Below are 13,501 nucleotides of genomic sequence, written 5' to 3'. Positions count from 1 at the left end.
TTACCCCTTCATCTTAATTCTTATGTGACCAATTTATGTAACTTCAGCTCTAGTAAACCAAAATGACCACTTACTGACTAGAGATTCTCTTTAAAGAAGGAGAGCACAATGGTGTATGACCACTTAATTGACTTCAAAGGGAGGGTATGAAAAGACCATTCCAATGAGGTTGTAGGGTAAAACAATGTGAATGCCACTTTGATACTCACAAAGGTGACATGAGCTAAAAAATGAAAATTTATATTTTTTATGTTACTCTTCCATGGTAGGATTGAGGCTTCATTAATGTTATTGGAGGTGGAGTGTGTAGATGAACTCACTCAAAGTGGGGACCTAAGGTACTATTTGAATGGGAAAAGCACAACATTTAAATTACTCCATGTTCTATGCATCTATATTGATTGATACTTGTCTATGCATTTCTTTATAATAGCTATGAGGGTCCATAAACTGAAATGTAGGAAATTTCAAACAATTGAAATTTGTCTACTAATATACCTACCTAAACATGTGTGTATCTATATGCGTGCATAACAAAATCTCAAGTTAGGGGTCTTTCATGCGTTATAAAGCCACGTGTCTTCATAAAATTATGCCACGTGTCTTCATAAAATTGTTGGATGACATGAGGATTAAGGGCAATATTTTTGTTTGACATCATAGTTTGTATACCAACGTAACTAGCATAAAGGGGGCAATAAGAAAAGGGTAGCTAGGACAATAACAATCCCATCCTCACATTTTCGTAAAATTTCCACTCCAATAATGTTGCATTCTTTCTAAGTTATATTGGCTCTTTGTTGTTGCTAAATTACCATAGCGGTGTAACATTATCAGGTCATTACATTTTAGTAGTTCCAATTATTATCTTTTTTCAACTCTTCAATTTTGTAACATTATCAGGTCACTACATTTTAATGGTTTCAAATTATTATCTTTTTTCAACTCTTCAATTTCGTATTCTACCAATCTAGCAAGAGCAATAATAGCAAAAGCGATGGTGAGAGTAGATAGATAAAAAAACTCTTAGTAAAATTTTGAAGGGTCACTAAGTTAGCCCTTTTACCTCTCAGAGGTATGGAAGTAGTATACCAAGTTCCAACACATCTATAAATACATGTGTGTCTTTTGAAAACACTTTGTGCCATGTAGTGCACAAAGAATATATAAAATGCAGAAGAGGCCCATGGTCCAAGAACATAAAGGATGTGGGACCTTGTATGTTATTAAATGTAATGAGATTTACATTTTCCAAAAAAAAAGAAAAAGAATACATGCATATAATATTGTATTGTGCACACCTAGGTTTCTCCCATGCCCCCCCCAAAAAAAAGACATTTAAAAGCTACATATATGAGGAGAATAACCTTAGCATCAATATGGCATAAATTAGGAGAGGTTAATTTAAAAAAAGGAGAGGTTAATTAAATGGGGTGAGGGGTTAATTGGGAGAGGTTAATTCAAGGTAGTAGAGAGAGAGAGAGAGAGAGGGGTATCAACGTCGATAATAGAATGCAACACGAGGGCATATACGACTAACGGTATTGAGAGAGAGAGAGAGAGAGAGAGAGAGAGGGGGGGGCTATTAAAGTCAGTAGAGAAGCTAGTTAATGGGGGTTAATCAATATGGCATTGATTAAGAGAGGTTAGTTAAATGAGCGTTAATCAGGATTGAGAGAGGTTTGTTAATGGGAGTTAGGATGATCATTAGCTGGGATTAGTAGATAAAGAAGTCGGGTTAAGGGTAGGGTTAAGAGGCAGTTTTTTTTCTCCTTTTCGGCAAGAGAGAAGAAAAGAATAGCTGGCGACTTTTTGGTGTGCTCCTTCTTCTTCTTCTTCTCTCTTCATCGATTTGCTCACCACCACCTTTGGTTTCCTTGCTGGTTTTGTGTAGCTGATCGAAACCCACCAACCAACCCACCCACCCTCGAAAAAGCAAGAAACGCACAGATTTCTCCGTCTCTTTTGAGCAGACTGTCACAGACTCCTTTCACACAAGCCTTCAAGGTGATCGCCTTTCCTTTCTCCCTTTCCTGCCTTTCCTTTTCTGTTTTTTGGGTCTTGTACAGATTCCGCATTTCTGTGCCAATTTTACTTAATTTCAATGCTCTTACATGGGTCCTTGATGGGCTCTTTGATCTCGTGATTTTGAGGGCGGAAATGGCTGATTTTTTTAAAAAAAATCTGTGACGTTCTGTATGTGGGTGCGTTTGCATTTATTTGGTTTACTGAGCAATTATCCAATACATGTCTAAGCCCATGCCATACAATGATTATACCACATGACTGTGAGAAAATTTTCATAAATTATACATATGTATGGGACAGATGCATGTTTAAAATTTTGAAACCTATTATTTAGAGAGAAATCATGAATATTTTTTCATAAAGTTTAGAATTTAGACTCACATTTACATACTTACATAGATCTATGTTTTGAAGGCTTTTGGGTTGTTTGTAACAGAGAATTAACATGGCAAGTAGCTGCATCATGATTGGGGAAACAGCCAGTTTGACAGAATCTTTTGCTGCAACCAGCAAAATTTCATCTCAGATCAGGGCCCAATCTGGCTTGATTTGCAAGCCTCTGCTCAGAAATGCTAGGATTGCAAGATTTCATGGCCAGTCTATGCTAAACCTCTCTAGAAAGGCCTTTCTCTCAGGAAATTCTTTGCCTTGCAAGGGTTTGGGCCATGTTGGATTTGGGCCATCGCATAAAACAGCTCTCACTGTTAGGGCCAAAGCATATGAAGCAGGCAAATCAGATGTCTTTCCAGAAGGATCGTCCGATGCCATCATCGAATCAAAAGAGGAAGCGGCTCAGCAAGTTGGCCGGAGGATCAAGATCGGGATCTATTTTGCCACATGGTGGGCTTTGAATGTGGTTTTCAACATCTACAACAAGAAGGTGCTGAATGTTTTCCCCTACCCATGGTTGACCTCCACACTTTCACTCGCTGCTGGCTCGTTGATAATGATTGCTTCTTGGGTTACCCGGATTGCTGAAACTCCTGACGTTGATCTCGATTTTTGGAAAGCTCTTGCACCAGTAAGTATGGAAAAAATTTGCTCGGAAGGTTGACAGTCAACGAAGTGATGTGAAATTGTGATTGTAAATGTAAATTTGTGAAGAATTGCCACAACTTGCCTTTGGGCCATGCAGAGCCAAGTCTAATGCAAAGAACTGTCATTGTTGGTTTTAGAGATCCCCCTTCCCCCCCAAAGCCACCCCCAACCCACACACACACACACACATCCCCCTACTAGAGAATGGGTTAGATTTCACGACCATCTGTCACAGGAAACCAACTCCTCTCCCTTCCCCAGGTGGAGTGGTTCTATAATAAGCCTAATGCCGTATGCTGATAAATTATGTAGAAGATGAACAGACCTTTAGAGAGCAGGTAATAAACAATGAACCACTGCCAAGTTTTGGCTAATCTCAAAAGCTTAGCTCTGGATTTCAGTAGAGAAGTGGCTTGTAAACTTTTGAACTGACTTAATAGCTGCTATGACACTATTTGTAGGTATTTAATTTATAATTTTTATTTTTTATTTCATGCGGGCGGGAAGGGGGGGGGGGGGGGTTCCTTTTTCATGTGTTTGTGGTCTGCGAGTAGTAAGTACTTTTGCAAGCCAAGATAGCACTCTTCTTTGCTATGCTTTAGAACCGTATGTGTGTCTGGCATGCATGCGTGGAAATCAAATTTGTATCTGCAAAATTCTTTGCACATTCAAACAAAATGCTAGGTGAACCAGTTAATGGTGTGGCCACATCACCATTGGTTTATTCGGTTCCTTTTTCTTTGCTCAGGTTGCCTTGGCACATACAATTGGCCATGTTGCTGCCACCGTGAGCATGTCCAAGGTAGCAGTTTCTTTCACCCACATCATAAAGAGTGCTGAACCAGCTTTTAGTGTATTGGTTTCACGATTCATTCTAGGCGAACACTTCCCCCTGCCAGTTTACCTCTCTCTAATCCCCATCATTGGAGGCTGTGGTCTTGCAGCCTTAACAGAACTCAACTTCAACATGACAGGTATCGCAGAACTTAAGCTCGTCCCAGTTATATTGTGGATTAAGTGAGTCTGCATCTGAAATACCGCCCGATCTATGCAGGGTTTATGGGTGCCATGATCTCCAACTTGGCATTTGTGTTCCGTAATATTTTTTCCAAAAAGGGCATGAAAGGAAAGTCGGTGGGAGGGATGAACTACTATGCATGCCTTTCGATCCTCTCCTTAGTTTTTTTGACTCCATTTGCCTTTGCTGTGGAGGGTCCCAAGCTCTGGGTAGAAGGATGGCAGTCGGCCGTTCAGACAATTGGCCCTCATGTTGCATGGTAAGTGGTTGGAAATTGTCCCTTGTCAATTGTTTTCCACGGTTAGCATGCCACTTTGTCTTGATTTTGTTGGTATGAAGGCCAAGCTTCTTTCATGTTTAGGTGGGTGGTGGCTCAGAGCGTGTTCTATCATCTCTACAACCAAGTCTCGTACATGTCTCTGGATGAGATCTCACCACTAACCTTCAGTGTTGGTAACACAATGAAGCGGGTGTCAGTCATAGTGTCATCAATTATAATCTTCCATACTGCAGTCCGGCCTATCAACGCAGTTGGTGCGGCAGTTGCAATTTTGGGAACCTTTCTCTATTCACAGGTAAATATGCCTTTTTAAGGTGGTTTTAGAAACACATCGCACCTTTTTTTATTCCTTTGGGATAGAGCTAGGCAAATGATCTTAAAATTTATCTCATGTGCATGCAAGTGCGCATTATAATGCCTCCAAGGCAAATGTCAAAGAATTTCATGCGTGTGTGCGTGCGTGTAGGTGTGTGTATAATCATGCAAATATAACCTTTTTCTCTTTGTCTCACAAAGCTTCTTATGGTGGATTGCAGGCAAAACAGTAAGGATTTTACTCTTTGACTATCCGGCCACCACCGCTGGACGACACTACCACCACACTAGTAGAGTCCACTGACCCTCCCATCACCCTTTTTTCACACCAAAATCAGATTTCTACACACCAGGAGCTAAACAACCAGTTTGGTTCTGGGGGGAGAGATCTTGCTGCATGATATAATATCAAGGAATGATATAAAGGCTTATTGATTTCACTAACCACTTAGTGTGCAAGGATTTTTGGTTTGTTTATGTTTTCATCACATAACTTGGACTACTCAAAAGCGGCTTTTTGAATAAGACAAGAGGCATTGGGTTCTCTCTGTAACATATGATTCTAGGAGTAATGCTGAAGAGAATCAGCTGAAGAGGCTATGACTTTTACGTGGACACGTCATCACATATGCGGAGATGTGAGACCTTGGGGTCTACTTTTTTTTTTTCCTCCCAAACATGTGGGAAAATAAAACCTTTTCAGATTAGCAGTGAGCTGCCACAAGTTTTGGTTAGGATCAACAGTCTATTTTTGTTGCAGTATTCTCTGTTATCAGCCATGGTTTTGGAGCTTAAGTAGTCTGTTTTTGTTCTGATGTTATCTGCATATTTTTGTTCTGGTATTACCTGTCATCTGTTATCTGTTATGGTTTTGAGGCTTCAGTTTTAGTCTTCTGAATGTGATGCAATGGAGCCCGTCCAAAACAAACATCTCAATGTAGTCGCCTTAAAGAAATAGCCTCTTAGTAAATAAGCATTATCCGCTCTTCCTAAACCAAGGATATGGTGTTGATTTATTTGGGGCTTCAAAGTTCATAATTGGTTTTTTTTAAATGTTTAGATAAAAATGGGATCTCATCTCCTGGGAACTCTCTCTCTCTCTCTCTCTCTCTCTCTCTTTCACACACACACACACACATTGCATAACCCTTGTGCCCATGTGAGAGCGTGCAAAACTACGATGTATTATGTACAAGAAAGTATAACAACTGAATCTCCAGGACAAAAAATGATTGAGAAATGAAGACGTGAAATCACAGCTCAAGCACTTCTGAACAAATTCATGTGCGTGCAAGCTAGGCATAGAGTAATCAAGCCAGTATGCATAAGTTATGGACAGCCCAATCTTGTCTCGGCTGTGCCCGTCTGTTCCTATAACATGTTCTAGGTCAGTCCTAAGTTAAGGTGTGATCAATTGTCCTCATTTATAGTGTCCATCCATAAAAGGAAAGAACCATGTAAACATTGTGAGACAGCTTTGCATCCAATACAAAGAAAACTGCAGATTATCAACTCTTGCTTGATCCAATACATTTTATTTGTCATTGATTATCCTTTGGTAGCCCACAAGCAGAATGCTCACGACAATGGTTGGCAAAACTCCACTATCCACACTCCAGCCATTGTTGTATTGGTGGAGATGGATCATAATACCTATGTGTGTCAAGTCCAATGCACCCTAAAGGAAGAAGGAGAACCAAGATCAATACTCCCAAGAAGAGTTGCACTAAATATGTATCCATCAATATTGCTTGGCACTTATATGTCTAGACCACTATGTCCATTCCAAATAATACCTTTGTTGATACATTGAAGCAAAAACTATGGCTTATATTCATATAGTCTCTAAGATATGTGCATGTTAGTGGATGTGTTTTCATCACTAGAGGTCATGTCGGAAGATGAGGTCTCATCGTAGATAGCTTTGTCAGTAGTTGGTTGCACAAAGGTTGCTGTGTTTTCTTCGGTGTATTGTGGGGTGTATTACTTGGAGTACACTTCACAAGGAGTTGTCCATAGGGAGGATCGAGTATCGGCACCTTTCAAGTAGGTCTTCTCACAGATGATTGGGAGTATATATATGCACCCATGTTGCTGCTTGGTGGCTAGTTCTACCTTGCAAAGGTCCACCTATGATGCCCAAAATTTGCAACAAAGGTCCACCTATGATGCCCAAAATTTGCAATAAATAGCATTGGGAAAAAGGTGAGCCCGTGTAGAAGGTCCTTTCCAATGTAGGCTTCCCATGATCTGCTTTACTAGATGCAAACCGGCCCCACTGCTCTTGCATGCACATCCCTCACCAACCTTCTCATGGTAGGCTATCTTGGTTGTGTACCCCTTTGCTGCTATACTACCTAGATATTTTAGGTTAGCCCTAAGGTAAGATGTGCCACACACACACTCACACGCGCAAACACGCATGCACTTACACACACACATGCCTGCACACGCATGCGCGCGCGCGCGTGCACACACACACACACACACACACATGCGAGCGTGTTCATGTATCAAGCCCCCAAATTGAGAGATCTCCAATTCCAATCCCATCTTGATCACACATGTACTTGGTTTGAAACCATGGTCCATTGGCTTGGCTATCGTGTTAAGAGTCTCTCTTTATGTGTGTGTGTGTCCTCCTCTTGTCCATTAATAAACCAGCTATGAGAGTAGCTTTTTCACATTGATAATGAGGTGTGAAACTCACAAGATAAATTCCCAGAGTTTCGCAAATACTAGCAATTTGAGTACTTTGGACAATATTAGTCGTTCTCGTTTTGTTTGCACAACCTAATGACAATTACTATGTCTTATGCTCCTTTGTAAACACACCATCTTTCCTTATCATTCTCTCAAAATGGTTTTGTTATTATTACCAAATAGACCTTCACGATATTTTTGAACTGTTCCAATTCCCAAAAGAGTATCTTTAGAAAAGCTTGAAAGGAGGGTGTATCTTTCCAAAGAAGAAAATGAAAGTAGGTGGGCTTGATCTTTCTTTTGTGAAATGAAGGCCTAAATAATGCAGTCTTATCAAAGATGAAAAATAAATAGCAAATTAAATGAAATCAACCTCCTCTTATCCCTCCCCACAACGCACGCACACAAATCTTTACCCCTTAATAGGAATTTTTATATTTTTTTCTTGGAATTTTTTTTCCTTAGAATTTCCAAGAATACAAGTTCTCTTATTTATTCATTTTTAACAAAAGTAAGCAACCAAAAATCCAAAACTCTCTCTCTCAATTCAAATGTTAATCAAAACTCAAAATTGATTGCCGAGGAGTTGCAAGGTTAACTCCTAGTTTGAAACCACAAGCAATCACTATAGAACCGACCCCTCTCTCTCTCTCTCTCTCTCTCTCTCTCTCACACACACACACACACACACACACACACACACACACACACACACACACACACACGTGGACATGTCCTACTTTTAGAAGAAAAATCATATCACAGCTTCTAGCTAATTTCAAGGAAGTTCACCTAGACACTGTGCTAGAAGAGAGAGAACAACATTATAGTCTTTTTCCACATAGCACCAATTAGGAGTGGACCATGGTGGTAGCAAGTTTCTAGGTAACTTGACCAAGAGAAATTGTAATTGTTACAAAATCAAAATTTTTGAAAACTTAGCCACACACATTAGCTTTATGTAAACATTGGTTGTGGAGTGCAAACCTTTCTCCCTAATCACCAAGTTAAGTTAGCCGTGGGAAAAGGCCCTTATAGTGTATTCTTACTCATTCTCTCAATATTTCTCTTTCTCACTCTCTCTCATAGACATACATACACACCCTCTCGTCCTTTCATTCTCTCTCTACCCTCTTGCCCATCCTCTCACTCTGTTGTAATAAAAATAGTAGATTAGTAGCCAAAAAGAAAAACAAAAAAGAAAGTTTTTTTTATAAATGTAGAGCGTGGGTCCGTCAACATACATGACACGTATATTAGACACGTGTGTTAGACATGGAATCTCAACGCTGTGCACGGCACGAGCGCCTTTGACCGACTCCTCAAAGGAGGAAGGGTTGTGCATCCACGTGGCAGTTGAAGGTTCACTCTCTCTCACACACGCACGCACGAGCGCTCGTGTAGGAAGGATACGCAGCCAATAGGTATCTGCTTGTTTGTCTCGTTGGCCCCTTTTCCTTTTATATATGCGGCACTTGGACCTTGTTATTTGGTGCCGAATCAAAAAAATAAAAATAAAAAGCAAATTGATGGCAACTTCTGGGGCTCTCCTGTGAGCTCTCACAATAAGGGGTGGAAAGGAAACGAAAAGATGTGTGAGTAAATTTTTTCTCACAACTATATATATATATATATATATATATATATTATCAATGCAATGTTTCAAATTTTTCTTTTGCAACCTAGCAAAGTTTACAATTAATGAGACTCTCAACTTGAATTTTTAAATATATATTTTAAATCATGGGTTTTCCCCCCACATTCATATATGCAACAAACAAAATGGCCCTAAATATATATACATATATAAAAAATCTAAGACGACTTAGGACCAATGCTCCATAGAAACCTCTATTTCAACTACTCATGAAATCAATTAGTTTGTATAAGAAGAATGCATGCTAAATGCTAGTTTTAGGACTAAAATGTATGAAAATCATTCCTTACAATACATGCTATAAAGATCCTTGGTTGTTTTACATGCAAAATACACAGTTTCTCCATAGAGATGCTTAGGGCCTATTCCCATTTCTTATGATTCGCAATCTCAACCTTTGTTGACAAGGAGGGGTTGAGTTCACAACACTAAAAACCCAAATCATATGTGTCTTTTGGAATATCCTTAAAAAATAATCTCAACCTTTGTTGACAAGGAGGGGTTGAGTTCACAACACTAAAAACCCAAATCATATGTGTCTTTTGGAATATCCTTAAAAAATAATTTACCAATTTCATATTTTGTTTACATGCAAAGGGGCCGTAGGAGGGTCTTTACACAGATTTGGAAGATTGTAACCAAAAAGTTTGGGATGTCTATCACATGAAGGTGGGTGTATGTGTAAAGAGCCTTAAAAAGACCCTACTCCCAAGGTGGGTGTATGTGTAAAGAGCCTTAAAAAGACCCTACTCTCAAGGCTTACCAATTTATTTCCAGAGAGATTAGAGGGTTTATATGAAAATGATAGCCCATTTGAGCCTTGTCCCAAGCTTTACCCATAGGAATTATAGGGGTTATACCAAACTTCTAGCCCCTATGTGCTCTATCCCTCCTATGGTATGAGGAAACACTTTTATCCCTTTTGAGATGTTTCACCTTCCAACACACAACCTTTAATAAAGTTGTAAGCCAACTTTATGTACAAAGCTTATAATGCATTACTTTTGCAAACTAATTATGAAACCCCCAAAATCCTCAAAGTTCTACTTTAGCAAACTACTTTAGCACACTACTCTATCACAAACTTTAGCACACTGCTTTTAAACTTTAGCACTACTTTAGCACACTTGCATTTTCGAAGGTGTTGTATGAGCTTGTAATTATTATAATAATATGTCAAAAAACACTCCATTTAGGGATACCGTTCTTATGTGGTCGGCTTGATCACCCTAGTAGCAATCATGCTAATAATCTTTTAGTGCTCTTTGATGGTAAACCCCACAAAATTCTTGATTATGCAAGATTTTAACACTGATCATGATGTGATTTTACCTCTAAGCAGTCATTCATGAGAATATAAGTTGTCTCTTCATATAATGTGAAAGAAACCAAGATGCGAATGAAACATTGTGAGATAAAGTGTATAAAAAAATGTTCTACCATGTTGGAAATTTTAATGGAAAAATGAAATAATGTTAAAAGAAACACTTCATGTTTCAAATTTTGCATAGCTAGACATGATGCTAAAAAAAAGCATCCATTTATAATTTTCATTAGTGAGATCAAAGAAAATGGCACTAAAATCTAGCATGTCTTTAATTGCATCTTATTGATCCAAGAAATACATCCCAAACCAATAGAAAAGCAATACCCAATTATTGAGTGCCTAGTGTTCAAATACAACTTTAACTAAGGTTCATGCTCCCTTCTTAGTCATTCTAGCCCTTCTTATCTCTAACTGGTTATCTTCTACCACCTTGTGCATTACTATCATGGTCTCTAGGTCTTTCTAGTGTTTGTTACCTTGTAAGCACTCTATTTTAGCTTTCCACTAAAACATCTATTTGGTTCAATTCATCTTGAAGGGTCTTGCAAACCATCTGAATTTTTTTCTAAAAGTAGTTCATCTAGTTAATAGGAGGTTGGCCTTGGTTGATTTGGTGAGCCATGCTCATCTTAGCAATCTACCAGCTCTTCATAGTTGTAATCAACTACAATGGGCAAGAACTACATACTCTAGATTGAGATTGTTATACTCAAATCCCTTTTGCTTATGACCCACTTAATAGCTCCCAACATTTCCTTGTTCTTGTTTGTGAGCTTGTGCTTCTTTAACTTCTTGCATATTATCAATAACAGGATGAGTACAATGCAGACCATGTTCACACTAAGTTGGATGGTCACCTCCTTTTTGTTCTCATCATCCTTTCCAATTCCCTGATTGGTGGTGAGATTGTAAGTAGAAACATAAAGCAAATCTACCATGATCTTGGATGGTGGTGTGCTAGTGATAGCATAATCACCAAAAGGATAATTGGCATGCTTAGGGAATCCCATCCAATAATCACCAAGGATTATTTGGAGGCTTGGGGAAGCCCACCACTTGTAGAGAAGGCACAAGCTTTGTGGTCATTCCTGCCGCGATGAGAACATAGAAAAACACTTAGATGTCCTGCAAGATGCAAAGATTGAGATATTTGGACTAAGATTCCATCACACATTTGTGGTGATGGATTTTCAAAGGAGAGGGTTGTACACCATAATCCTTGGAAAGCCATAAGAGAAGCAAGGCTAGTTCACAATTGAGACCTTTGGGCTAAGCTTCCACCACACATTTTGATGATGGATTTCCAGAGGAAAGGGTCGTACACCACAATCCTTGGAAGTCCATAAGAGAAGCAAGGCTAGTTCTCCACAATCAGGAAATTGATCACATTTACACATACAAAGGTAACCAATACTTGAAAATAGGGAACCAATACTTGAAAATAGACTTGAAAATAGGGAACTAATACTTGAAAATAGACTTGAAAACAGGAAACCAATACAAAGGTAACCAATACTTGAAAATAGACTTGAAAACAGGAAACCAATACAAAGGTAACCAATATTTGAAAATAGAATTGAAAACAGGGAAGACTCATCTTGTGGGTCGAGGAATTCTCACCAATGAGTGAGACAACTGTCTAAACTTCCTCAATTCAACATGTACAAATGTTGTAACAACTTATTGGAAATGAGAACCATGAGGATTATGAGCCATCTCTTCTAGAGCCTAACAAATCTAAGGATTGGTTTCATGTCTTGGTGGGAAACCATGGACACTCTGACAGCTCTAATGATTGAGTTCATGTCTTGGCAACCATGGACACTCTTCCACAAAAGCAAAAGCTCACCTGTATCTATGGAAACTTTTTGTTCTGCTCCAATGGCATTGAAACAGCCTATCATACCATACTTGGAAAAGATGTCCAGCTATACTGCCTTTGTAATAGTAAAATGCCATGAGGTGATCTCACCATCTCTATGCCCAAGAAACATTGCAGATCACCCAAATCCTTCATCTCAGAATTTTGCTTCAAAAGTCTCATGACATCATGTATGTCAGCATCACTATCACTAGTGATAATTAAGTCATCTACATAAATGACTAATAGCATAGTCCCTCTATCTATCTTTTCACATAAAGTGAAAAATCTACGTTAGATATCTGAAATCCAATGGTGACAAGATACTCCCCGATCTTGTTTTCCCATGCTACTCTAGGTGCCTACTTCAATCCATATAAGTATAAAATCTGGGAAAGTCATCACTGTCATACAAGCCATACAAAGCTTTACGTAACTTGAACACAAAATCTAGGTTTGCATCACTCTTATAAGCTAGTAGCTACATCATGTATACTTCTTCTTGCAAATCACTATGCAAGAAAGCATTCTTTACATCCATCTGATGTAAAGACCAACAACCCTTCGTTGGGTAGCCATAGCAATGACATCTTTCATAGTTGCCATTCTCGTAACCAGGCTGAATGTCTCCTCATGGTCAATGGCAGACGTCTGTGCATAACCCTTGGCAACCAATCTTGCCTTATACCTGCTCACGGATCCATCTACGTTATGATTGACCTTATACACCCACTTACATCCAATTGCCTTCTTTTTATTAGTCAAAAGAACTAGCTCCCATACTGCGTTTGCATCCAATGCTGTCGTCCCCTCATTCATGGCACCTTCCCATTTTTTATTTCTAAATGTCTACTCAAAATAAGTGGGCTCCAATTCTTGTATTGCTTTAACCATGTAAGCATAATGATGGACTGTATATCCATCATTTCTTAACTTATCAAAAGGGTATCTAACCCTTGTAGACATGCATACACCTAGATCACTACCAAGTTTCCTCAAAACAGCCAGGGTTCTCCTTAGACCACGAGCATGTTAGAAGTCATCTCCTATCTTTCTGTAGACACCAAGGCCTTTGTTGTGGGTGTGCCCGCCCTTGTAGGTATTGTTCTCATTTTTCCTCACTCCCCGTATTTTTCCCCCATTTTTTTCCATTTTTCTATGGCTTGGATGGCAGTCCTGAGCTAGCAGGAGGCTCTATCTTCTAGCCGACTGTACCTGCAACAACAAGTACCTGACTTCAGTTCTATGCCGGTCGACTGTACCTGCAAGTACCC

General features: G+C 39.1%; 1 protein-coding gene across 3 annotated transcripts; it reads left to right on the top strand.

Moving 5' to 3' along the window:
• The first annotated feature begins 1,429 nt into the window (after positions 1 to 1,429).
• On the top strand, positions 1,430 to 5,384 carry LOC147609330 (glucose-6-phosphate/phosphate translocator 1, chloroplastic-like). 3 transcript variants are annotated; one of them, XM_086787437.1, is made up of 6 exons: positions 1,430 to 2,007; positions 2,465 to 3,049; positions 3,815 to 4,040; positions 4,121 to 4,343; positions 4,446 to 4,659; positions 4,901 to 5,384. In XM_086787437.1, exons 2-6 carry the CDS (start codon positions 2,474 to 2,476, stop codon positions 4,910 to 4,912), a joined length of 1,251 nt encoding a protein of 416 aa, XP_086643563.1. In that variant the 5' UTR covers positions 1,430 to 2,007; positions 2,465 to 2,473; the 3' UTR covers positions 4,913 to 5,384. The 3 variants fall into 3 exon arrangements, with proteins under 3 accessions (XP_086643563.1, XP_086643564.1, XP_086643561.1); XM_086787438.1 differs by having other exon boundaries at positions 1,814 to 2,007; positions 2,443 to 3,049; XM_086787435.1 differs by lacking the exon at positions 1,430 to 2,007 and adding an exon at positions 2,064 to 2,204.
• The last annotated feature ends 8,117 nt before the right edge of the window (positions 5,385 to 13,501 follow it).

The sequence above is a fragment of the Cibotium barometz genome, chromosome 51 (assembly GCF_041138505.1).
Source record: "Cibotium barometz isolate CiBa-2024 chromosome 51, ASM4113850v1, whole genome shotgun sequence".
Taxonomy (NCBI): Eukaryota; Viridiplantae; Streptophyta; class Polypodiopsida; order Cyatheales; family Cibotiaceae; genus Cibotium; species Cibotium barometz.
Note: the sequence above shows the minus strand (reverse complement) of the source record. Positions and strands in the feature narration are given on the sequence as shown.

Excerpts from the sequence above, each read along its gene's own strand:
- LOC147609330 (XM_086787435.1), top strand. Across the intron at positions 3,050-3,814 it reads TTTGGAAAGCTCTTGCACCA|GTTGCCTTGGCACATACAAT; the intron begins GTAAGTATGGAA and ends TTCTTTGCTCAG. Across the intron at positions 4,344-4,445 it reads ATTGGCCCTCATGTTGCATG|GTGGGTGGTGGCTCAGAGCG; the intron begins GTAAGTGGTTGG and ends TTTCATGTTTAG.